The sequence below is a fragment of the Arvicanthis niloticus genome, chromosome 28 (assembly GCF_011762505.2).
Source record: "Arvicanthis niloticus isolate mArvNil1 chromosome 28, mArvNil1.pat.X, whole genome shotgun sequence".
Taxonomy (NCBI): domain Eukaryota; kingdom Metazoa; phylum Chordata; class Mammalia; order Rodentia; family Muridae; genus Arvicanthis; species Arvicanthis niloticus.
Window position 1 is genome coordinate 2,567,249 of NC_133436.1, and position 26,167 is coordinate 2,593,415.

General features: G+C 47.1%; 1 protein-coding gene across 1 annotated transcript in view; it reads left to right on the forward strand.

The window, feature by feature from the left end:
* Positions 1 to 1,370: 1,370 nt before the first annotated feature.
* The window catches only part of Thbs2 (thrombospondin 2), a 28,373-nt gene continuing 3,576 nt past the window's right edge, over positions 1,371 to 26,167 (forward strand). Inside the window, exons 1-19 of the mRNA XM_076926571.1 lie at positions 1,371 to 1,636; positions 4,050 to 4,176; positions 5,253 to 5,809; positions 8,139 to 8,223; positions 10,124 to 10,320; positions 11,945 to 12,085; positions 12,784 to 12,880; positions 14,330 to 14,500; positions 14,741 to 14,917; positions 15,659 to 15,832; positions 16,049 to 16,176; positions 16,253 to 16,405; positions 17,398 to 17,616; positions 19,005 to 19,112; positions 19,694 to 19,853; positions 22,247 to 22,365; positions 23,034 to 23,268; positions 25,065 to 25,292; positions 25,698 to 25,969. Of these exons, the coding sequence (XP_076782686.1) occupies positions 4,125 to 4,176; positions 5,253 to 5,809; positions 8,139 to 8,223; positions 10,124 to 10,320; positions 11,945 to 12,085; positions 12,784 to 12,880; positions 14,330 to 14,500; positions 14,741 to 14,917; positions 15,659 to 15,832; positions 16,049 to 16,176; positions 16,253 to 16,405; positions 17,398 to 17,616; positions 19,005 to 19,112; positions 19,694 to 19,853; positions 22,247 to 22,365; positions 23,034 to 23,268; positions 25,065 to 25,292; positions 25,698 to 25,969 (3,273 nt within the window). The 5' untranslated portion in view covers positions 1,371 to 1,636; positions 4,050 to 4,124. The remainder of the gene's footprint in view (positions 1,637 to 4,049; positions 4,177 to 5,252; positions 5,810 to 8,138; positions 8,224 to 10,123; positions 10,321 to 11,944; positions 12,086 to 12,783; positions 12,881 to 14,329; positions 14,501 to 14,740; positions 14,918 to 15,658; positions 15,833 to 16,048; positions 16,177 to 16,252; positions 16,406 to 17,397; positions 17,617 to 19,004; positions 19,113 to 19,693; positions 19,854 to 22,246; positions 22,366 to 23,033; positions 23,269 to 25,064; positions 25,293 to 25,697; positions 25,970 to 26,167) is intronic.

Sequence of the window (26,167 nt, forward strand, 5' to 3'; positions counted from 1 at the left end):
CTGGCAAGTGCCTTTATTTCTAAGCTATGTTGTAGGTCTAGAAACTAATATTTCTTAGAGAGTAATATTTCTTATGAAGGAGAAAGAGAAGGAGGAGGAGGAGGAGTAGGAGGAGGAGGAGGAGGAGGAGGAAGAGGAGAAGAAGGAGGAGGAGGAGGAGGAAGAGGAGGCTTTTCCAGCTGCAGCCTCCTCTTCCTCATCTCCCTGTGTAGGCTGCTTCCTTCACCCCGAGAGAAACATAGGAATTGGAGATCAAGGTGGGTGTGGCCTGTCCTGGTGTCTGCTGCTTCCCTGCCCACTTTGATCCCAGACTAAGAGGATCCAGCACAATGCCAGGGTCCTTCAGTTAAATCTCCCACCTAGAACAGAAAGTAGCCAAGCCCTTTCTCCATCTAATTTCTCTTTCCTTTTCTTTAAGTAAGACTGGACTTATTTATCATCATGTGTCAACCCTGATAAATGCCCAGAAACCTTTGAGCATCATTTATAAAGAATGAAGCTCAAGCAAAGCTTGTGGGAGAGGCCACAGATCTACCATCTTCTCTGGGTTCTGGTGCAGCGCCATCCTACCATGTCTTTCCTGTTGATTGCCTTCTTTGCATCATGATCCTCATTCCATCCAGCTACCATGCACCCTGGCACTGGGTACCTTCTTGTACTTAGGTCTGTCCCTCTGCTATAGTTGTATAAATTTTGGGGTGTGATGAAGTCACCATCTTGCCCCTATTCTCACTGAGTTTCTAAACTTCCCCCATCCTATCTTATTAACCACGAGGCCTGCCGCCTCTAACTGTAGGATTCCTTCATTTAGGAAAGCTGTCTCAACAAGACTTGGGTGAGGAGTAGGCTTTCTCAGGGAGCCATGGTCACAGAGAGTTGCAGGGTCTTGACTGAACAGATGAAGAGAGTTTAAATTAAAATCTGTTCTTCTGAAAAGCTGGTTGGAAATAAAAAGGATGGGCTGTCTTTTATGGTAAATCCTTTTTTTTTTTTTTTTTTTTTTTTTTTTTGCATATGATGAAATTAATTCTTTGACTATAATAACTTCCCTGCAGCATGGTAAACTTATTGTCTGTCCCATCTTTTTGACTGTTACTCACTTGCTTTAGAAAGGCCAGTATCACACTGGGTAATTTGAAACACATTTAAAGCATAGAATTGGCATTTTTTTTTCTCCTCAGCGAAATGGGGAGTCCCAGCCAATCTTGCTGGTTTTATTTATAGCATTTTATTTCCTGAGAGAAGACAGGAAAAGTGAGTCCCGGCCTGCCCCTCTTGTCTGACTCCTCCCAGGGCCCCTGTCTGGAAAGCCTGGGTGGACATGTAGGAGGGGCTTCTGCTCTGAGGGGCTGGATTTGGGCTGGGTAACCAGGTACTCTGAGCAAATGGTGAGACCAGAGGAGGAATTATGACACTCCTTCGAAAGAATGAATTAAACGTGCCTCCGCATGTGTCTGATTGACAGGCCTCTTGGGGAAAGGGCGTATAAAGGAACCAGTCACTGCCTGGAGGCAGAGAGCGCAAGTCTGAGGTCTGCAGCCTCCCTGGCCAGGCCTCTCCTCTCCAGCGGCAGCTAGTCCCCCCAGGACAGACTCAGAGTACTGACGTCGTCATCATTCATTTTCAAACATACCAGGTACCTTTTTATTTCTAAGACATTTCATTGGTTGTGGATCTTTCAGAAAAGGCTGTGGTTTCCAAGAGGCTAGAGGGAAAGTTCAGTTGTGGCCTCTGACACCTTGTCTAGAGGCTTCCTCACCCTGCATAGTTACTGACCTGTCAGGAACATTCATTGCTTTCTTTGTCCCCAGGGTCTTTTCTGGTCTCCCACAGCAAGAACCTTGTGAAACAATAAGAGTCTGGCTAGCTTCATACTGGGTTTTGGGGAGGGATACTGTCATTTTTCTACTTAAAAATAAGAAAGTTTCTCTGCCGACGTCTGCTAGGGAAGAGGAAGCAGAGAAAGGATTGTCAAGGGATCCCTTGGAAAATGTGAAAATAATCAACGGGATTATAGCCATCTGACTCTAAACATTAGTAGGAGCTGAACAAGTTGCTGTCATTGTAATTATAATGTACAGGGAGGGAGGGCACTGCAGGGATTGTGTTTGGGTTGCAGTTTGGCTAATTTGCATACAAAAGAGCTGGTAGCCTGGGGGCAGCCAAAAGTAAGTGGTCTGGTGCAGAAGGGGAGGAGGGCAGAGCAGTAGGTGTTAGAGACCACCCAGTAAACACACTTTCACTTTGATTGTTCCTGCCGGGTGAACTTGTGTAAGACCTATATAAGTTGTGATAATAGCTTGTTGCAGTAAACCTATGAAGGTCTACCCATAACCTGCAGTGAGGACTTATGGACAGGGAAGAGGCTCTCGTGTGTGTGTGTGTGTGTGTGTGTGTGTGTGTGTGTGTGTGTGTGTGGTGTGTGCTTGTGTCTAGTGCCTATGGAGCTTGGATGCAACTGCATTGGCTGCCAGGAGGCTTGATCCAGGACCAAATACTATTCCATTCTTGGTTCCTTTTTTCATCTGGGGAAGGCAGCAAGATGAGATGGGATGCTATTAATGACTGCCGATTACTTGTGACACTCCTGATTGAGCTTGGTTTTACCAAAATACGGTTTAATGAACTCTGTTTGTGTTTGTGTGCCGGGCACCCTGAGCTGTAAAATGTCATCTTAAGATGGAACTTGCCTTTGCAGAGGCAGCATATTGCATTTGTCCTTAGGATAAGGAGAAAGTTGGAGATGGGGCTCAGGGGCCACTGTTTTGTGGCAAACACCTGCTTAGGGACTCAGGGATAGGGCAGACTGGAGTCTTCAGATGTGGACTCTGAAGATTCTCTAAAGTACCTGACAAGGTCCACCTTATACTTGAATTCTCAGAAAAATGTCACCTCGTGGCCTGACATTAGGGACCCTCCAATGCCACAGTTCCAGGGCCTGAGTGTTTGCTGTGCCTCGCAGAGCTCTGTAGATATTCATTCTTTCTCTAGCATCTAAAGAAGCAGATGTTATAAGAGTAAGGTTTTTCAAGCTATGGACAAAGGAACTTAGTGGGCGAAAAGATTGCCTCTTTTCCACCTGGGTGGGAAAGCTGCTGTTAGCGCTCAGGTGACATGGCGTGTTTGGCTGCCTCCTGCAACATACCTAGAGCTCAGTACATGAGCACTGGTCAGTGCTGTGGAAGAAGCTGGACCAGGTTCTTGCTCCATTGCCTCCCTCTGGGGAGGAAACTTTCCCTTTGTGGATGGCACTGTTTCCAGCTTACCAAATGTTCTGGAGAGGGGATCTGCTTGGCTGTCCTTATCAGTGAGAAGCTTTGCCGTTTTAGCCATCGAAGAGAAGTGGAGGACTTTAGTGTATGGATCAGTTTCCACAGAGCAGGGAATGACATGGAACAGAACCTGGGCTGTTGGAAGGAGAGCATAGGGAAGCCCATCAGGAGTTAACAGAGGAGCTAAGGAGCCAGGCTTCAGGCCAGGCCTCCTGACTTCTGATCCAGAGTCTGCTAATGGAAAAACAGGCCTGCAGGAGAAGAGAAAAGTAGGCTAAAACCCTTGCTGAGGAAAAGTTTCTGCTTGTTCTGAGAAAAATGAACCAAGTTTATTCCAAACTTTGAAATGCAGTTAGTATTGATTGCATTTAATGAAGTTATGCATAACTGATTTTCCTGGACATTTACATAGAAGCCTCTCTCTAGAGTCTTCTCTCCAGCCAGGATATTTGCCTGCATTCAGGTCTCCTGGACTTAAGTCTTGGCAACTGGTCTATAGCAGAATTCCCAGGGAAATGATGGTCTAGCATAGCCTCTGCTGGCTCCCCAAAGAGCAGGCACAATCACAGCCACAGGAATCCCGGGTTGTTATGGTGATAGTACAGCAAGAGGCCTCAGGAACCCCCTCACCTCGACATCAGGAGAAGTAGTGGAATAAGTGCTAGTAGCAGTTGGAACAACCTAGTTGGAAAGAAAGTTTGTTATCTAGAGTTTTGCTTCCCACAGATACATTTGCTTCTGAATTTTTGTGTGAAAACTCTTTTTCAAACTTCCCAGTGTCACTCGGGCTGTAGCTGTGCACTCTTCAGCCACAAGATTGGTTTTCTCCTAAGGGTCACCGGTGGAGACAGGATGCTCTGGGCACTGGCCCTGCTGGCTCTGGGCATAGGGCCAAGAGCTTATGGTGAGTATGAATATTTCTTCTTGTTTCGGTTTGCAGTGTGGCTTAGCTGCAGGCAAGAGACCAGCAAGCAGTTGTAGTTGTATCTTACATATGAAACTTTTTTAAAAAACATGCTTGTAAGAAAAAAAATATCATGGACTTCTGAGTCTGTACAGCACAGAGAGATTGCCTTTTGACCAATGAGAGAGCTCACCAAGCAGTGAGGTGCTTGTTCACATAGCTTGGCCTTTGTACATTATAATTTATAAAATAATTTATAAAATCTGGACTGCCATTTTTAGTAACAGTAGTCACAGAGTCTAATTATTTTAATTGTGCTGCCATCAACACCTTTATAAAAATGACAATATTTACGCCTCTATACACTGCAGTTTATTCTGTGTTTCCAGTCACCAGGTACTTGATGAGAAGAAGCTATGCTTTGTTTTAACGTTGTAGTAGGTGTATCATTTTGAATTATTGAACCTCTTTTAATTTTGATGAGATCTGGTGATTTTCTCATTGGCAGCTGGATGGTGACTTCAAACAGTTACTGATAGGGTGAGGTCCATTGTTGTCTCAGATACTGTTTCTTACTGATTCATAGTGCACAGTATTATTTACTACTTCACTGACAGTCTTTCTGTAGAAATGAGAAGATGTTTGAGAAAGAATATCATCCCCAGAATGCAACATAGGATTTAGTGGATCCTGAAATACCATGTGCGACACAGTCAAAAGTCCCCCTTTCAGCCCCTCTCTTCCCCGTCACAAGATGGAGGGGAGGCTGTGCTCAGCCCATATCTGGGACAAAGAAGAGCCAGGGTCAGGGGCTGGAACTCAGGAGCCTGCAGTGAGATGTGAGCAGGTGCACAGTGCTGACATTTCTGGATGAAGGCATGTTCTGGGTTGTGGGAAGGCCCAGAACATCTGCTGCATGGGGGTAGACTGTTCAGACTCGATCAGGGTAAGATACACGGAGAAGGTCTGTGTCTTGTCTCGGGGAAGCTTTTGTGAGCTTGTGGCTCTCCAGCCTGCATCTAAGAAAGCCTCACATCAGCCTGTGGTAACTGTGCCCCTGCGGTTCCCTTTGGCAGCTGGTGACCACGGCGAGGACGCTTCATTTGACCTTTTCAGCATCAGCAACATTAACCGGAAGACCATCGGTGCCAAACTGTTCCGAGGGCCTGACCCCGGGGTGCCCGCCTACCGTTTTGTACGGTTTGACTACATCCCCCCAGTGAACACAGATGATCTCAACAGGATTGTCAAGCTTGCAAGGAGAAAGGAGGGCTTCTTTCTCACAGCCCAGCTGAAGCAGGACCGCAAGTCTCGGGGAACACTCTTGGTGCTGGAAGGCCCCGGCACCTCCCAGAGGCAGTTTGAAATTGTGTCCAATGGCCCGGGGGACACCTTGGACCTCAACTACTGGGTAGAAGGCAACCAGCATACCAACTTCCTGGAGGATGTGGGCCTGGCTGACTCTCAGTGGAAGAATGTAACTGTGCAGGTGGCCAGTGACACTTACAGCCTGTATGTGGGCTGTGATCTTATTGACAGTGTCACCCTGGAAGAACCATTCTATGAGCAGCTGGAAGCAGACAGGAGCAGAATGTATGTGGCCAAAGGTGCATCTCGAGAGAGTCACTTCAGGGTGCGTAAGTAGCCTGACAGCCATGGGATAGAACCTCTTAGCAAGCTCACAGCATGGGGCAACTCAGTGTAGCTTTTGTGTGAGAAAGGATGTAACCTCTTCCTTGGAGAAGCATGTAGCATATACTGTGGCACATGTGTGCACACTTTGCACACCTATACACACTGCATACACATTCATATATATCACACATACTCACTTGTTCAACCACCTATACTTACATGATATACACAGACATGTGCACAGTCACACATGTGCATGCACACAACACACACACCTATATATCTACCACAAGTGCACACTTGTATAGTGCACTTGCTTTTAAGTTTACACAATACATTCACACTCACTGCACAAACATGCAGAAGCTTGTATGCTTCACAAATACACACATTTCGCATGCACACACAACAGACATTCACACTTATAAGCATAATACTGACACATAAAATTCCACATACACGAGGGACACATAAGAGGTCGTGCACACACATGTGCACCACACCCCTGTACTCATGGGTCTTGTGTACGCACATATTCAAAATCATACGCTCAGTATGCATAGAATACACATTTTCAAGCTGTGTGGAGCAGAACTGTGTCACAGATATGTCGCTCTTGGAAGCCTGTGTCAGGTATTGAGGGAGAGAATCCTCATGTTTCAGGAAACCCCACGTTACTTTATTAGGCCTGAAACCTCATCCTAACCCTTGCTCCGGAAATGAAGTTATTAGTGCACTAAAGACAGTCTGAGTTTCCTAAAGAAAAACTGCTGCTTTGTGAATGGAGAACCCCCACCCCAACCCTTCTTTGAGGCATAAGAAGTTTGGATCCTTCTAAAACTGGGAAATTAAAATCTGAAACGCTGAATGTAGACCTTAGAAGCTACACACGAAGAGGATGTTTTAGTTAGGAGAGATGACAGAGGTTCTGGTTAGTCAACAAAATGATGGACTGGGTATTAGGACTATCTTGTACCTCACTGGTACAAATTGGCATAATTATGCTCTAATTGTATTTTGAGAGAAAAGTTTCATTTTAACAGGAAGGGTGCTATGTAGGAGGAGCTAAGGTAGGAGGAGTACTGAGGGGAAGAGAAGGAGTAAGGAGAGGAGGAGAAGAAGGAGAGGAGAAGCTAGGTGATGAGAGAGAGAAAGAGGGGGGAGACAGGGAGGCAGATGTTCACGTGTCTTCACCAGTCAAAGATAGTTGATATATCTAGGTTGGGTAGTGGGTTACACCTCTGATTGAGCATTACCAAACTTATAAAGCCTTTGATTAACATTGTTAAAAAAATGTATAAGTGCAAAAAGGAAAAGGGGGCATGGGATAGGGGTTTTCTAAGGGGGGGTAATGGGGAAAGGGGAAAGGGAATGGCATCTGAAGTGTAAATAAAATATCCAATAAAAAAAAAGAATCTGCAATGCTGAGTCAACACAGATGACCCCGATTATAATGGCTTTCCTGGGGTTTATTCATTTTTTCTCTGGCATGGAGACCATTCACTGGAGTCATACTGAGGCTCTGGGTCTTGACTTTCTATGGCCCATCAGCATTGCACTCTGGTCCTTTCTCTCAATGCTGGGTGGAGGTAAGCCATGGCTCCTGGTCAGTCTATAACCTCCGACAACAACCAAAAGTGTGTTCTCGAGGTCAAGTGTGCTAAATGGACTTTTTACTTATGATGTTTTAACTTCTGCTGAGTGTATCCATTCCTCTCTCACTGCAAATGAAGGGACGGTTATCTGACCACTGCCTTCTGGCAGGCATGCATTTATTCTTGGAAATAAATGTATTTCAGAGATCAGGTAGTTTAGTAACAGGCCTAGGTAGGCATACTTTGTCAGGTGCTACTGTGACTGTCTGACTGACCCATTCATATTACAGCATTATCTTCCTTCTCCTGGTGTGACCCAAGGGCCACCTTGTGTGAACCTAGATGTTTCTGAGACTTGAATCACAAACAACAACACAGAATTGCAGTTCTACTCGAAGAAATAGCTCAGCATGTCTACCTAGGAATGTACAGGGACCAGAAGTTGCCTATACCTAGGCCTCCCTAATTCTTCAAGGTTAATCTTCTCCTAGTTAGAATTTTTTTATGCTAAACCCCTGTGTGTGTGTGTGTGTGTGTGTGTGTGTGTGTGTGTGTGTGTGTTATAGCAACATTTTAAAAATAACAGGAATAGGGTAACTGATAACTTCAGACTGCTGGATAAAGCAGAGGTGACCCAGCGCTACTGGACTCTTGTATTCTGCATTTGTAGAGTGCTCCCAGCTTCCAGCAAGCTTATGGTTCATCCGCAGCCCTGTTCCTCTCTTCCTCTAGGGTTTGCTGCAGAATGTTCGTCTCGTGTTTGCAGATTCTGTGGAAGATATTCTAAGCAAGAAAGGATGTCAACACAGCCAGGGAGGTGGGTAAGCTCTGCTCTAGGAGTTTCTGTCCTGTCCTGGTGGATTGCTGCTGGGCCATGTGTGTTTGTGCCCTGGCAGAGATTTGGGTCAAGTGTTTTTATCCTCTGTGGGTGAGTTTGCTGGTCAGTTTAGACTTCCAGTCCTTAAAAATGAAAAATTGTGAAAAATTGTCAAGGATCAATTCTGAATAGATTTTCATAATAACAGTCTAAATTTTGGGGTTCTGAGGAGATATTCCTTTCTGTTATCAAGACCATTCATATTTTTTTGTGGCTTTTGAACATATTCTAACATAAATTTCTTCAGCAGGATAATTTGGCTGAGAGCTACAAGTCAGCCACACAAAGAACTATTAAAAGCAAACACTCAAACATATCTGGAAGTTCTGAACCCTCCTTAATAAAACACACTTACACAGAAGTCTAAATCTGTTCTCTTAATATGGGGAGTAAGACTGGACTAGCTGGATTTATGTGTATTCATCAGGACTCATTGTGAATTCTTCACTAAGAGCTTAGGCCTGGCAGAGACTTCTGCTCTCTTCCAATGGTCACACCAGACTTGAATATTCAATTCATTCAGAGAGTGAGCTCATGAGCCTGGTCTCAGAGTATGGCATTTTTTGATGTTGGTTAAAATAGGAATTTCTCCATTTCAAGGCTAAGCCACTCAAATTTCACAGCTGTAGAACCTGTTATAGATCTGGGGGTGGGGTGGGTTTACACTTTCTCAAACATTTTTCTATCATCAGTCCAAACCCCTCCATGGCAGAGGCAGGGTCAAACAAAGGCACACACTGGCTTATTTTGCTTAACTCTAAGATATGAAAAAGAAGTATCTTAGGTAAGGTAAATGTTTAAAAACATAAATGAAGATAAGTGATGAATAAAAGCCTCCTAAATCCACAATTTATGAGTGTCCCTGTCTACTTGGGTATAAAAAATACTTATACTAGCGTGGCTTTTTACGGTTAAGAGCACACTGGAATTTAGCAGCTCCCAGGAGCCATGCGGAGTGCAACAAGATTTTGAGCCCAAGTAATGAACACTCAGTGTGGAGTGAATGCCTGTCATTCTGTCTGTCTGTCCTTCCCTGAAGCCTGTCCTTCCCTGGAGCCCTACACTCCAGCTTGACTGGGGATAACTCTGTTTCTGGACTTGTCTCAGAGCTACTTGGGAATCAAGGAGTCTATGCATGCATGGCCCAGGCAGACTCCCTGTGATTGCATCAAGACTGTGAGTGTCTGCATATGAGTGGAAGCAGAGCATAGTGTGTGGAGAGAAGACAGTGTGTCTTGGAGGTGTATGTCTCTGGTGTGAAGACACCTGAGTTGGCTTTTATTCTGAAAGGAAGCCCATGAGTGGGCACTTAGGTTGAAATGGTACATAGGACGGCTGGAGGGCAGGGGTGAGTACATGGGCTATGTGTTGGAGGAACAGACTTGGGGTTGAAGATGAGGAAAAGACAGTGTCTCTCAACACTATGTGATATATGAGCTATGTGATATGTGGCCCTGCATTACAAATGGCTTGTCTCTCATTGTTCTGCTCTGCCTTTCTCTGTTCCTAGTCTAGACCTCTGCCCTGCCAGGGAATCATACAAAGTGGGACAGGTTCCTCTTGCCAAGCATGGGTCTTAATTGGAAGCAGTTGCCACCAAATGTTCTTGTGTTGATGGATACGATTTAACATGTGGCCACTCCAAGACAGCAGAGACTTTTATGGGTGCAGGTTTATAGCTGCAGAGGTGACATGTGCTCTGATAACCATGTCAATGGGTGCCATCTTACAGTTGCAAGTCTGACTCCCCAGAGACTGTGCTCTGGTGATCATGTCAATGGGTGCCAGCTTACAGTTGCCAGTCTGACTGTACTCCACTAAAATGTTCTCTTTCCTTTAGCTGAAGTCAACGCCATCAGTGAACACACAGAGACACTCCATCTGAGTCCTCACGTCACAACAGATCTGGTGGTGCAGGGTGTGGAGAAGGCACAGGAAGTGTGCACACACTCATGCGAAGAGCTGAGCAACATGATGAATGAGCTGTCTGGATTGCATGTCATGGTGAATCAGCTGAGCAAGAACCTGGAGAGAGTGGTGGGTACCTGGTGGAGGGTAGAAGTGGCAAGTGGGGACAGACAGAAGTCTGTCAGGAAAGCCTCAGGAACCAGCCCTCTGACAGCCTCACCAAACAGCCAGTCGGGCCTCTGGGAACTAATACTTCACTACTTTGGAGACACTCTGATTAGGAAGCCACATCAGGGGGACACCCAGGTCAGGCCCTTCAGGAATCCTGGCCTACCACATGTTAGTGAGAGGGAAGACGGAGAGATGTAAGAAGTGCTGCAAATAAAAACACAGTCGGAGGACACATGTGCTCCATAATGAATCTGTGGCTCTGGGAAATACATCTCCTGGAGAATAAGACATCCATGTAGAGGAAGACATCTTATATGAGGCATTGAGTGTTGAGAGGAGCAGCCACCAGGCTTTAGAAATGTCTCTGCCCTACAGGCATTTCTCTGTAAATTCATGTCTCTGCAAACAAGGCTGACAGACATGAATGTGTGCCCCAAAGTGTGTGGAAGCAGGGGACAGTCACATGCTACAAAGTGAGAGTTCTGTGGCTTTGAAGAAGGAGAGAATTGTCTTCCACCTGTACTTCCCTGTAATGCCTGTGAAATCGCGAGGTGAAGGACAGGGACAGGGAGAACTCTTCTCAAACACTTCCTGAAAGACTCCTTTTATCACCAGGGGGAGAAAGCTCCACTCACCCCTCACCCCCAAGGCCTGTGCAGGGTGCTCTGGGAGGCTGTCTTTTGGGAAGAGTCCTCTTCTACTTCAGTTTGCCTCTTAGTACTGGTCCCCCAGTGGCATCACGTAATCCCTTACTACACCAGAAAATCCTGAGGCTCACATGTGGTGATGGTCCTGCCTGGCTTGCCAGGTAACCTGGCAACAGAGTTCAGGAGAGACAGGAGCTGAGCACAGGGCCTGGTAGCTTCTCTATAGCTGGAATATATTCCAGTCTGGGTCCCTTAATATGAGGTCGAGGGAATGTGTGAACCCCTGAAGCTGCACAAAGCCACAGGGGTAGTCTGTTTCTGTGTGTGCTTGTAGTAGAAGGTCTACACCACTCATCTGATCCCTAAGGCCTAGTATTCTAGTTCACCTTGGGAGAACCTTGGGAGAAACCTATAGAGTGCCGAGCTGGCCAAGGCAAATACATACATGTTTACTAGCATTTCAATTTGGGTTTATCTGATTTGTAAAATTTACCTCCTTTCCCTAGTATAATGTCTAGATGGGCAGAATTGTGGCCATGTTCTTCTGTTCCAATCATGAATGGGTCCCTCCTCTCTCCCCTGACATCTGCCCACTGTGCACAATAGTAGCCTTTTTTTTTTTTTTTTTTCATGTATGAGGCATGGTTAGCCCAGGGATTGTGGAGACATCATTTATGGTTGACTATGCATTTGATATTATCTGTGAGAAGAGAAGAGGTGGGGTAGCTGTAGAGACAGACAGTGTGCAGTGTGCGTAGCTGAGCTCTGTAGGGCAGTCTCTGTTGCAAAGTTTATGTAGGTTTGCAGTACCATCTGTCTGAACCAGGCCCTAGGGTCTGTGTGCAGCATCACACCTACACCTGATGGTTGCTCTGCTTGACCTACATTCCTCAGTGAAGGAGGGCCATTACCTTAACTCTCACCTCTGTTTCCAGTCCAGTGATAACCAGTTCCTTTTGGAGCTTATTGGGGGCCCTCTGAAGACAAGAAACATGTCAGCCTGTGTTCAGGAGGGCCGAATCTTTGCAGAGAATGAAACCTGGGTCGTGGACAGTTGTACTACATGTATCTGCAAGGTGAGTTCCAGAGACAAGTCCTCCTGGAGACAGAAATGCCCTGCACAGGGCAGGCATGTTCAAATTGACATACAAAGATCCTAATGGCTGGCAATGGCCTGCTCAGCACATAAGTATAAATGATATTCAAATATACAGGAGGCTCAATAAGAGAGCCTTAGACACGGACGTCCACGCAAATGAAACTTAAATCGACCTCTTTGTGCTATGCATAAAGAAACCACACCCAGACGGTGAAACGGCTTGTCCAGCATTGTCCTATGGAAAGGAACAGTGGAAACAGAGCTGCCTCAGTGTTCCTCTGGTTTGCATTTGATCCCACTCATCTCTGACAGGGCCTCAGTGCTCTGCAGAGATGTCTTGGAAGCCCTAGTTATCATGGAGAGAATGCAGATGGTTAAGTTTCTCCTGATTGTTCCCTGTCCGTGTGTTGACCTCAGTTATCGGGCAATCAGGAAATACTCTTCTCCACCCAGAAAACTCAAAAGCTGGTGGGTGCTGTCATCTCTCTGCTCATGGTGGGAGAACAGAGCATAAGTGCTCACAGAGTCAGCCTGGGCCTGGTCAAACCCTATATTTGAAGTAGGATTTGGAGTCAGAAAAATACCTAGCCATCCTATTTACCTTCTCGACCCAGCTCCTGTGACCATGTCCATTATGGTAAAGGATTGTTTTCCATTTATTTTCTATGCTTTCAGAAATTTAAAACGGTGTGCCACCAGATCACATGCTCACCTGCAACGTGTGCCAACCCATCTTTTGTGGAAGGCGAGTGCTGTCCATCCTGTTCCCATTGTAAGTCCCTTGTGTCCCCTGTGGTGTGCATGTTGTAAGTCTTAGCATCGGTTTATTTGTTTTGTGGCCTGAATAGAGGAGGGTGAGGCTCAAATTCCTAGAGATAAGCAGTGGAGGGGAGCAGAGGGTAGCTAGGCCCTGCTTCAGCTACTAGCCAGTGGCCAGGAAGCCACTGAGAATTCTAGAAGTTAAGTGTCTGCAGCTGTCCTGTTCTGGCTCATCCCAGACAAGGAGGGCCCCAGTGATCCTGAGGGGACCAAAGTTCCAACTCCCAGGCCAAGAACAAGGCCCTCGTGTCAGTAGCCGCTGTGAGTCAGGAGCTCCAGCTAGACCCGGGCCGAGTGAACAGTTGCTTTGAAACCCATAATACAGTAAATAAACACAAAATTCAGAGACTTACTGAATGAGGGATTCAAGTAACAGAGGTCCCAAGTGACCCAGACTGGGACCATGGAGGAGCCAGTTCTGTGAAGTCCGACCCGTGGAGACAGAGCAGGGCTGACAGCAGGAGTCCTGGAGGCTCAGATGCTTCTAGAAGTGCCCAACCTGCCCCGCCCAGAATTCCCAATTAGTCTCTGAATCCCTATGTCAGTGTTCTGGATCTGGCCTGCAGTAATGCTCAGCTGTGGCTTCCTGGCATGAGTGGGCAGCCCTTCCTACCCAGTCACCATCGCTGAGTGTTCAGGATGCCTCTGGCCTGTTTTTATCCTGGTCTTTCCTTTTGGTGTGTTTCCAGAATCCCAGCTACCTGCTCAACACAGCAATGCCACTACCACAGTGCTGGGTGCCCGAGTCTGCTTCCCCTATCTTGACAAGGGCAAGGGTACAATAGACAGCGTGGGTATGACAGCTAGGATGTCTGTGCTCAGTATTGACTGTGTGACTGCTCTTCTTTTCTTCCTTCATCACTCAAAGGGACCCTGCTGAGAGGCTCCTACTAAGGGACACCTACTAAGAGACCTACTATGCACTTTACCTTTAGCCCAGGCTCCAGCATTGACACACAATAGCCTATGTGTCTATAAAAATATTTGATTCCAGAAAGTTGCCTTTTTATTGAATTTTCTTTAATTTAAAGTGTTTGGAAGTAAATTATCCAGCCTCTAATTTCAACCAGTGGTTGGCGTGTTGTTACCTTATACAAGTCAACAGAAGCTGCGTAGAAATGGACTATTGAGACTTTGAAAACGTCTCCTGTAGATAAAATTCAACATTCGTTTTTGGAGCCAGCTTCCCTAAACAGATCAACACTCAGTGTTCTTTTCCTTTTGAAGACACTTAAGCTCTTGCTTAGGTGGTGGGCTCTTCCCCTAGAACGTTCCTCCTGCCAGGCCCTTCCCTATTAAGAAGTCCCCAAAGCAGGCCCCATATGGTTGTAGTGCCTGACCTCCCTAGGGCATGTGGAGAGGGAGGACCCAACCTCATGTGTTTGTCTGCCTTCTTGGCTAGCTGCAGACAACGATGAGGGCTGGTCTCCTTGGGCAGAATGGACCGAGTGTTCTGTCACCTGTGGCTCTGGGACCCAGCAGAGAGGCCGGTCTTGTGATGTCACCAGCAACACCTGCCTGGGCCCCTCCATTCAGACAAGGACATGCAGCCTGGGCAAATGTGATACAAGAAGTGAGTGTCCAGGGCAGGGTGGATGAATCCACATGTGGGTATGCCATCAGCAGCTATCTGATGGTGTCTGGAGGCTGTGACCTCGGGGAAGGTTTTGCCAGGTGAGAAGCTTTCTCCTGGGTGAGGCCATGTTCTCCCTATACCCCTCTCCAGTGGATTAGCTGGGAAGGCATATCTCGGGGCTTGCCCAGTGCAGGGTCATAGCCTGGGATGTTGACTTCTTTGTGTTTCCTCTGCCAGTCCGTCAGAATGGAGGCTGGAGTCACTGGTCACCCTGGTCTTCATGCTCTGTGACTTGTGGAGTTGGCAATGTAACCCGCATACGTCTCTGCAACTCACCGGTGCCCCAAATGGGTGGCAAGAACTGCAAGGGCAGCGGCCGGGAAACTAAGACCTGCCAGCGTGCTCCGTGCCCAAGTGAGTAGGTGCTGTTGGTAGTGTTATGGGGCTGACAGCTAGCGGCTGGTCACTAAGGCCTGTTCCAACCCAATCTGGTTACTATATCAAAAGCCACTGCAGCTTCGCAGTGAGGGTGGTGTGACTGCCCTTTTGCTCTGACACCAGTGACCACCCTGGTTTCACCCTCTGATTTCCTGAGTTGGCCTGAAGGCCTCTGTACCTTGCACAGATCAGTCACATGGACAGAGATTGTCACCTACAGAAAAATAAGCCAGAATGTGAACTTGGACCCGAAGCTCAGGACAGGGCTTTGCCTGTCTTAGTCACACCAAGGTGCAGCTTATGGGACTCACGGCTTAGTATACTGGGACCTCCCCAGGGAGGCGGGGTTCTCACAGTACATTGGATGCAGGGGGATTGCTTCTACAACAGGTAATTCACCAGCTCTTCACTGCCCACCTGCCCAATGCAATAAGAATCAGTCCCACAAAGTGTTTCGGATTGGAGGCTGGTCACCTGCAGGGCTGGCAGGGAAACTCAGGCTTCTGGCTATTAAAGATTGTAAGGCTTTTATTCCAGAGGCAAAGCAATCTATCAGCAACTCTGTAATCAATATGACTCCCAGAATCATGGCTGTGGAAATCACAGTAGACCAGCCCATTTCCCTTATACCCCAGTTTCCTCAACTACACTGGAAGAGCCAGGACATCTTCATTTTTCCTCTCTTCTCCTCTCAGCCACCTTCCCTTCTCTCTACAGTTGATGGCCGCTGGAGCCCCTGGTCTCCTTGGTCGGCCTGCACAGTTACCTGTGCTGGAGGGATTCGTGAGCGCACACGTGTTTGCAACAGCCCTGAGCCCCAGTATGGAGGGAAGGACTGTGTTGGGGATGTGACAGAACACCAAATGTGCAACAAAAGGAGCTGTCCTATTGGTGAGTGTGTGTGTGTGTGTGTGTGTGTGTGTGTGTGAAAGAAGCTGCCCCATGTGTGACAGGGCATGCATACTTGAATGTGTGTATGTATGTGTGCCCACATGTATATGTGTGTGCGTGCGTGTGTGTGTGTGTGTGAGAGAGAGAGAGAGAGAGAGAGAGAGAGAGAGAGAGAGAGAGATCTTGTCTTAGCCCTGTCTCTCATCCTCCATGCAGATGGGTGCTTATCCAACCCGTGTTTTTCCGGAGCCAAGTGCAACAGCTTTCCTGATGGGTCCTGGTCCTGTGGCTCTTGCCCAGTGGGCTTTCTGGGCAATGGTACCCACTGTGAGGATCTGGATGAGGTTGGTACCTCTGCCTTGGGCAGCAGGGCATCCTATGGAGACCTGGAGAGAGACTCACTTCTGTTTGTCCTCACAGTGTGCTGTGGTCACAGATATCTGCTTCTCAATTAACAAAGCTCCCCGCTGTGTCAACACCAACCCTGGCTTCCATTGCCTGCCTTGTCCACCACGCTACAAGGGGAGCCAGCCCTTTGGGGTTGGCCTGGAGGATGCTAGGACAGAAAAACAAGTAAGTGGTCCTGGCCTTGCCTGCGTTTCTAAAGGCTTGAAAGAGTCAGCCAAGTCTAGGCAAGTGCAGATGGAATGGAAGGGAAGGGAAAGAAGGGAAAGGGAAAGGGAAAAAGAGAGGAATGCGGAGGGGAGCCTTGCTTACGGAAGCCTCTCAGGTTCATCTTCAGCCTCTCCTGCTGGCACAGAAGAATCCAGATGTCTTCATGCAGAGGTCCTGTGAACTTCAGGGTAGCAATGACACCTTGTTCAGTTCTAGGATGCTATAGCAGAATACCTGAGGTGGGGGGTAGGGATATAGGACAAAGACATATTTCTCACAATTTTGAGTCTGGAAACACAAGATCGAGGACCAGGTACCTAGTCCATGTCTCTGAATTGTCATTGTGTGGCAGAAGCCAGAGAGAGGAGGGAAGGGGGGGGGCAGAGACAGAAAGAGACAGAGCTAGATAGATACACAGAGACATACAGACAGAGAGAGACAGACACACACACACAGAGAGACAGAGATACACACACAAACACACACAGAGACAGAGAGACAGAAATAGACAGACACACAGAGAGACAGACAGATACACAGAGAGAAAGAGAGAGAGAGAGAGAGAGAGAGAGAGAGAGAGAGAGAGAGAATTTTGAGCATTGACAAGCTGAAGTGGGAGGTTCCCTGATGGCTATACACCTCCAATGAGGTTTCTGAAGCCATGATACTTGGATATGGATTCTAACCCATGCCTTGGGGGTCGCAACAAAGTTATGGCAGCAGGTGTCACATGGTAAGTTCAGAAATGATATCTATCTGGCTCAGATAACCACTAAAAAATACTCAAGTCAGCTTCCTGAGAGATTAGTACTTTAAGAACCCAGGGTGCTGCCAAACTCTCAATGTCCTTTCACAATGAGCTAGTCCCTGGATTCTCAGGGGTGCCCGTGGCCAACTTCTTCCCTAGTAAGTTCTGTCCGTAGTTCATATTTCTCTTGATATTCTTCTAGGTATGTGAGCCAGAGAATCCATGCAAGGACAAGACTCACAGCTGCCACAAGAATGCAGAGTGCATCTACCTGGGCCACTTCAGTGACCCCATGTACAAGTGTGAGTGCCAGACTGGCTACGCAGGTGATGGGCTCATCTGTGGGGAGGACTCAGACCTGGACGGCTGGCCCAACAGCAACCTGGTGTGTGCTACCAATGCCACCTACCACTGCATCAAGGTGAGAGTCACAGTCACCTCAGGCTGAGAGCCAGGACTTTGTGTTTCAGTTCCTCCTTGATTGTCAGGGGTCTATGTCTTAACCCTTCTTCAGCCAGTATAGGGAGCTGTGCCCCAGCCCCTTTCATCAGTGCAGGGTTCTGCCTCTTCATCCAGCTTTATCAGTGAGGAGTCTGCCCCTCAGTCCGATTCAGCCAGTGCAAGGGGCTGCCCCACCCCCACCCAGTGCTTCTTCATCGATTCACTGCCAGGAATGATTGGGCCAATTGGAAGCAATGATCTGAACAGTGAGACACTCCAAATTATCTTGTTCCCTCCTACACTCTGCATGAACTTTCTACTCTGAGACTGGACTATGTTAGAGCTACACATCTTCTCACAGCTGAAGGGATGAAGAGAGCATGGGTCTGATGTGCGCTGTGCACAGGTGTCCACTCAGGAGTCCACCTGAAGCACTGAATGCAGCTGGACTCTCTCTTTTCTTCCTATTCCAGACATTACTATGAAAAGCAGCACATGTTATAAGAAGAGTATATATATATATATATATATATATATATATATATATATATGCACACATGCATACAAACACACACACAATGTAGGTATATACATGTACACACATGTGCACACACTATGTTTGTATAAACACACATGCACATACATACTGTATGTATACACACACTATATATGTACATAAACACGTGCATACACACATATACTATGTATATACACACAAGCACACACAGCATGTACGTATACGCATGTGCATACACTATGTATACACACACACACACACACACACACACACACACACAAGAAAAGGCATCAATGTGGTTGAAACCAAAACCACCCTTCCCTGCTCTGCCCTTCTTCAGTCCCTTAGTTGGGTCCCTGTGGCTCATTTGGGTCACAGCACAGTGACAGAGTCTATCGAACTGGGAGAGCTGGAGTGAAGTTCTTCCACCTTCTAAGCTTCCTTTCGGTGCAGGAATTGCAAAGCTTAGACTGTGCACACCTGTAAGAGGGCTTCTTCCTTTGAGACCTGCTGGCCAGTGAGGACCATCTGGCGCTCCACCTCTCCCAGGACAGGCAGCCTCACCTTCCTCTGTTCTCCCAGGTGCCTAATCCTTTCCTGTGGATCCTGGGCTCAGAACAGGGCTCCTTTTGTCTCTACTCACGTGCAGCAATGACATAATTCCCAGGGTAGGACTCAGAACAGCACATGTCCAGGCCAGCTGGCTCTGAGGCTCACTCTGCTTCTATCTGACGACTTGTATCAGATATTTATATCCTTGGCTTCCTGAGTCTTGTTTTATTTTTCCCTGGTTTGGAAAGGAGGACACTTTGGAATGCTTTCATGGTTGTTATTCCTCCCCCAAATCACAGGACAACTGCCCCAAACTGCCAAATTCTGGGCAGGAGGATTTTGATAAGGACGGAATCGGAGATGCCTGTGACGAGGATGATGACAACGACGGTGTGAGCGACGAGAAGGTAGGATGGGCACTGCCCTCAAGCACGGAGAAGTTGAGAGAGATGCGGGCTCTGAGGCTGCTCTTCTGACATACTGTGAACAGCTCCCAAAGACCACCAATAGAGAAAATAGTCACTGCAAATACTGATCAGCTGGCGCGCGGGGCTCCCTGGGGTACAACGCAGAAAGTACTCAGTAACTTCACTTTCCTCAGTTGCCTCAAATGACCTTATTAGCTTCCCTGTCTTCTGGTGAGTTGTGCTCAATCCTACAATCAGAAGGTTTAACGTGGGCTCACATAGCTCCCCGAGGATGGGTTCTCTATGGTGAGATTCCATGCTCTCCCTTCCTTGCACACACATCCATCCACACACTCACCTACTGTCTCAAGAGTGAAAGAGAGGAGACTGCCACTTTGCAATAGAAAAATCTCAATACTCATGGGGCAGGACAGTTGTGTATGGAACTGCAAAACCACAAGATGCTGAGCCGGGCTAGCTGGCACATTTTCTTTGCTTCCTTGCTGGTGGTCTGCTTTGAAGTACTGAGCAGTCTTATGGCAGTCTGTGCTTTTTCTGATGTCTTTTTCTGGTGGTTTTAGGACAATTGCCAGCTTCTCTTCAATCCCCGTCAACTAGACTATGACAAGGATGAGGTTGGAGACCGCTGTGACAATTGCCCCTATGTGCACAACCCAGCACAGATCGACACAGATAACAACGGCGAGGGAGACGCCTGCTCTGTGGACATTGATGGGGACGGTCAGTGGCTCTGCTCACTTTAGTGACACAGATCAGGGGTTCATGGCGATAAGTGCTGAGTCAGCACTTTGTGTACTCAGGTTCACAGCCACAAATCAACTAACCATAGAGAAAGAGCATGTACAGAACATGCAAGGGTTTCTAAATTTTAATTTATTCATGTGTGTGTGTGTGTGTGCGTGTGCATGTGTGTGTAAGGCAGAGGGTGCTGCCCTGGTGTGTGTGTACGTCAGAAAATAGCATTCAGGAGTTGGTTCTCCATCCACCTTCTTGAGGCAGGATCTCTCTGGGTGCTATTGCACTGTGCACTCTAGGCAAGCTGTTCTGGGAACATGTAGGTGACTCTCCTATGTCTTCCATACATCTTGCTGTAGAGGTGCTACCACCACAGATGCTCACTGCTGCATCTGTTTTTCATTTGCTCTGTTTTAATGTGGGTTCTGAGGATCGAACGTGGGTCGTCAGGCTTGTGCTGCAGGCTCTTTTGGCCACAGAACCATCTTACTAACCCCTAGAACTTCACCATGACGTTCATCTAAACAACAAAATTACAATATAGAGATGACTTTTAAGTATGTAGGGGATTCTAACTAGATGGCTTGTAAACATCACTCCATTTTGTGTAATGAATTTGGACATCTGGATTTTGGTATCCTTGTGGGTCCTGGTAGCAGCCTTCCATGTTTGCCAGGAGCTCTGCCATTCTGAACATTTTAGAAGAGCTCAGTTTACCTATATGCTTATGAAAATGAATCCTTAAATAGCTTGCCTTTCCCCACAAGCCTCAGGTCCATTCTTAGAAAATCACAGTTTTCTGCATTTTCTTCCCTTGAGGTAAGCCCCAGATGTTTTAAAACAGATTAAAACAGATTAAACATTAAAACAGATGCCTCACTGCATCTCCTGCAGTGAATATTCCATCTAAATCACCCAAAAGCTGGAGCTCTTGCCACATCCATCTGCTCATCCAAGGGCGAGAGGAGGGCTGTTTGTCTTACTTCCACTCACATTTCTTATTGTTTATTGATAAGGCCTAACCATGGGACCTAGGTCCCTAGGCAGGTAGAATGACACAGGTGTACCCTGTGAGCTCTGACATATCACTGCAGGCTGACATTTAACCCTGAGACCTGGCGTCCTGTATGCAAGAGCCCAGAGACCTAGCACACCATCCTTGAAACTCAATCACTGCTCTCTCAGGGTGTCGCTGTAGAGCTAGGAGACACTCAGATCACTGCCCTGCTTGACTCCTCTGTGTACCCATGAGTCTCCCTTCACTCCTCATCCATCCGAAGCCTGGAGCTCCTTCATCCCCTCTGTCTACCTGCTACATGGACCCATCTCAAAGTATATGTTCTTATAGAACTTTCCAGTCAGCTTCAGCATCCAACCTTATCCTCAGGGCAGTCTTGATCACTCTGCCTTCTAGAAGGTTGATGCAGTCAGCAGGCACCTCGTGTTGGTTCTAATGTAGGCTCTGCTGAGCCAGCTGGGGTCTCAGTTTCTATACCCTGTCATTTTAAAGGGTCCTTTTTGTTGACTTTTTCACTCCCCAAAGTGGCTTCGTCTTCCTTCAGTTTGCCAGTGGTTCTTCTTCTTCTTCTTCTTCTTCTTCTTCTTCTTCTTCTTCTTCTTCTTCTTCTTCTTCTTCTTCTTCTTCTCCTTCTCCTTCTCCTTCTCCTTCTCCTTCTCCTTCTCCTTCTCCTTCTCCTTCTCCTTCTCCTTCTCCTTCTCCTTCTCCTTCTCCTTCTCCTTCTCCTTCTCCTTCTCCTTCTCCTTCTCCTTCTCCTCCTCCTCCTCCTCCTCCTCCTCCTCCTCCTCCTCCTCCTCCTCCTCCTCCTCCTCCTCCTCCTTCTCCTCCTTCTTCTCCTCCTCCTCCTCCTTCTCCCCCTTCTTCTTCTAATTATTATTTCTTTAGTACTGGTGGACTTTGTTCCTTATTTTCAGATTTCTAAGACCCTGGCTGATCTATCTGCACCATCATTTCTCTCCCACTGTGTGTGGGTGATGAGGCAACATCTCCCCGAGGCTCTCACATTCGCACGGACTTAACTGACACTTTCTGAGATCTCAGTGGGAACAGTCAAAACAGCAAGCTCAGAGGACACACCACACCCACCCTCTTCTGACTAGATAGCATGGCTCAGAGAATCCCAAACATTCATCTTTTAGGTTAAGGAAATAGGATTTTTGTTGTTGTTGTTTTGTTTTGGAGAAAGGGTCTCACTGGGAATTTGAATTTTAATGGAAAATATATTATACACTCTTCCATGAATCTAATAATCTTTAAATTTTTGCCATTTTCCTAGTGAATGTTTGTATGTTATCCAGTATGATGGAGAAATGATGCACCTTCTCTAAACTCAGTCACTGCTTTGTTTTTTCACCAACAGATGTTTTCAATGAACGAGACAATTGTCCATATGTCTACAACACTGACCAGAGAGACACAGACGGTGATGGTGTGGGTGACCACTGTGACAATTGTCCCCTGATGCACAACCCAGATCAGGTGATGAGATGTGTCCAAGCAGAACTCTGTGATCCCCAGCTGCTGCCTGGAGATGAGCCTTTGAGGGTGACCCCCATCCAGAGCAGGGCGTTCCTCATCCTCAAGCAGCTTCATAAAGATGCTCCTGTGTGGTTCTCATGTGCCCTGCCAAGCATGACAACATAGTTTGCTATAAGCTCAGTTGGAACCTCTTACAGAGACCAAATCTAAGCACATTATAGCTAGGTGGCTGCAGGCCAAGGGAGGAAGTGACTTCCCCATACTGTCTGGGGGAAAATTAGTCTCCATGGTTATCCTGAGGCAAACCCAGAACTAGCTACATTTCCAGGCTTGCCTTTGGAATGAACCTGAAGAATGGGACCAGGAATATGGTCTGCAGAGTATACAGTGGTGGTGGAGAAAGGCTTTCCCACGATAACTGAGTGGTAGTTAGCTATAAGAAGTCCCCTGTGCAATGGGGCACAGGCTAGGAGAGCCTGAACCCAGGAGTCTCCATTTCAAATTCTCTTCTGTGTGGACAGCAAGTGAGCCAGCATACCCCAGTTTTGCACCTTGGGCCCCAGTGCTGTCCTGTACCATGAGGGGGTAGGTCTCTAGTCTAGTACCCAAGTCTTCATGTACTTCATCAGGGAGTATTCATGGTGTTCACTTCCTACTTTGTCCCCCAGACTGATCAGGACAATGATCTCGTTGGAGACCAGTGTGACAACAATGAGGACATAGATGATGACGGCCACCAGAACAACCAAGACAACTGCCCATACATCTCCAACTCCAACCAGGCTGACCACGACAATGATGGCAAGGGTGATGCCTGTGACTCTGATGATGACAATGACGGTGTTCCAGATGACAGAGACAACTGCCGGCTTGTGTTCAATCCAGACCAGGAAGACTCAGATGGTGGGTGCCTTCCTCAGTTCACATGTGTGTTGCAAACTGTGTGAGCAGTCCCACAGAGCCAGGACTTCTCTGGTTTGGAAGCTCAAAAATCAGCAGGGTGGTTATCTCAGGGTCCTGGGCATGGAGATGTCTGATCTTCTGTCTAGCTTGCTGCAAGTTTCAGCTTCTTCGTGTGTGTTTATTATCTTACCAATGATAGAAGTGAGGTTTGTCTGTGGGAGTCAGGATGAGGAAGCCCATCAGCATCCAGGTACTTTTGAAAACCTTTGGCAAACACTTAGAAAGAAATAAGGTTCACTGAATGCAGCCATTGTCAGAATGGTGGGGGGGGGGGAGGCGGGGGTTTATTGCTTTATATCTATTAAAGAAAATAGGGAAGGTGCGAAATGGAAAATCTTGTGCACATCAGAGGTCTGTAGCTGTAAAAGCTCAGGAGGATGTCACACCCCAGATAGACCACAGTTCTGAATAACAAAGCACGCAGCTGGGCTTGCTGATAGGCTGGTCACTAACTCCCTCCCAATGGGCAGGATGATCCAAGCTCTCCTTGGAAGACACTTACCCTGAACAAATGGAGACCAGGAGTCCTGGGGTGTTGAGCCAATATGACTCAGAAGCACGTGAAAAGACTGGCCAAGGCCCAAGGGCAGCTGCAGGACTCTCCCTGCACAGGAAAGAATGCTTTCAGCAGAGAGCCCCCCAGCTTGAAGCAGACACTAGTGCAGACAGTGGGAGGTGGCCTTTGGCTCACCTAGGAAGGGGGCTGGGAAGGAGAGGAGGCAGTGAGGGGTACTTTTATTACTTTTGAGATGCTGAGGCTGGGGAATAGATTAATTGGTAAAGCACTTGCCTAGCATGAAAACTCAGCACTACAAAGACAAGGCATAGTGATGAATACTTATAACTCAGGAGAGAGAAGCTGAAGGACCATTCAAAATCATCCTTGGCTCTGTATAGCCAGTTTGAAGTGTGCCTGTGCTGAGACCTTGTATCAAGAAAAGAAAATGCCTGTACATCTAATTATGTGTTTCACACAGTAAGGGAGCCTATGATATTTGATACCAGAACTAAAAAACTGGTTTGAAGAATGGGGAAATTACGATATCAATCTAGATACCAAATATGGTTTCTTTTGTTCCTTTTTAATAAGAGCAGAGAGCCTGGTATACTTCATTACCTCTGCCTGTGGGCATTTCACTGTGGCCAAGGACAGTCTTTTGTTCCTTTTTAATAAGAGGTCACAGCAGAGTGCCTGGTATATTTCATTGCCTCTGCCTTTGGGCATTTCACTGTGGCCAAGAACACACTGAGGCAAGGACAGGGCAGCTGTAAGGTCACAAGCATGACCTAGCCCTCTTTGCAGACCAAACTCACTGGGTCAGATCTCCTTAGGGGAAGTCATGTGTGCTGGAAAGGTTTTATTTTAAATGCCAAACAAATTAAAATGGCTCCAGTGACTGAGGATGACAGCGAAGAGTGAGCTTAGAGGACATTGGCAGTCGCCAACTTTCTGTTTTCAACTCTGAATGTAGGAAGCGGAGCTCTTGGGAGGGCTTTACGGCTGGTGCTATCCTTGGCTGTAGTGTTTGCAGTGAGGGTGTTTTTAAAAGCATTCCTGGGATTCCTTATAGCTTTACAAGCTCAATATTTTAGAGGCAGTTGACCCTAGGTCCACAATTAACCACAAGGTGCACAGCCTCAGATCTTATGGAGCCAGAGGTCTCTGTTTATATACACGAAGGGAAATGCAAACCAGCTAACTTGTCCCCTTGTGTTTGTTTCTTCCTTACATGTAGGTGACGGCCGAGGTGATATTTGTAAAGACGACTTTGACAACGATAACGTCCCAGATATTGATGATGTGTGTCCTGAGAACAATGCCATCACCGAGACAGACTTTAGAAACTTCCAGATGGTCCCTCTGGATCCCAAGGGGACCACACAAATTGATCCCAACTGGGTAATTCGTCACCAAGGCAAAGAGCTGGTGCAGACAGCAAACTCGGACCCTGGCATCGCTGTAGGTGAGCCTGAGATCCTGTAGGTGGTTAAGTGAGGCCAGGTGGCCAGGATTCAGAATCATTTTTCTGGTAGCCTTACCCTTCCTTGGTCTGTAGACTAGTCTCCCTTCATAATCTGGCTAAGGGATCTGGGAAAGCACAGGTTTGCAACTCTCTGGCCAATGGAATTTGATGTTCAGTAACCCAGTTCACATATGGTCTCTCTGAAACAAATGATGTGTGATACACTGGAGCCACAAAACTGTCACCAGGGTCACAAGTCCTTTTGCTGATCTCTCAGTGAAGAGTATGGGTTATCTAAGCTAATCTAAGCTCTTCAGATCCATGTTTCTGTGAAATGGACTCCTGAGGAGTCCCCATGTGCATTTCCCTGGACCTCCAGACCATTCGTGTTTCCTCTACACTCAGGTTTCGATGAGTTTGGGTCTGTGGACTTCAGTGGCACTTTCTATGTCAACACTGACCGGGATGATGACTATGCTGGCTTCGTCTTTGGCTATCAGTCAAGCAGCCGCTTCTATGTGGTGATGTGGAAGCAGGTGACCCAGACCTACTGGGAAGATAAGCCCAGTCGGGCTTATGGCTACTCTGGTGTGTCACTCAAAGTGGTAAACTCCACGACTGGTACTGGCGAGCACCTGAGGAATGCCCTGTGGCACACAGGAAACACAGAAGGCCAGGTGAGAAACAGGGCAGTGGATGACCTCTTCCGGACAAACCCTGCAATCTTAACCTATTCCAGGGAGATACCCTTCTGCCCTCATTTTTTAATCAAATAGCAATCATTTTAATAGTTGGTGTCAAATACCTACTTTCTTAAACACAGAATGCCCAGTGCTTCTAAAAACATGGCTGGCAAGATTGAACACATGTCCAGT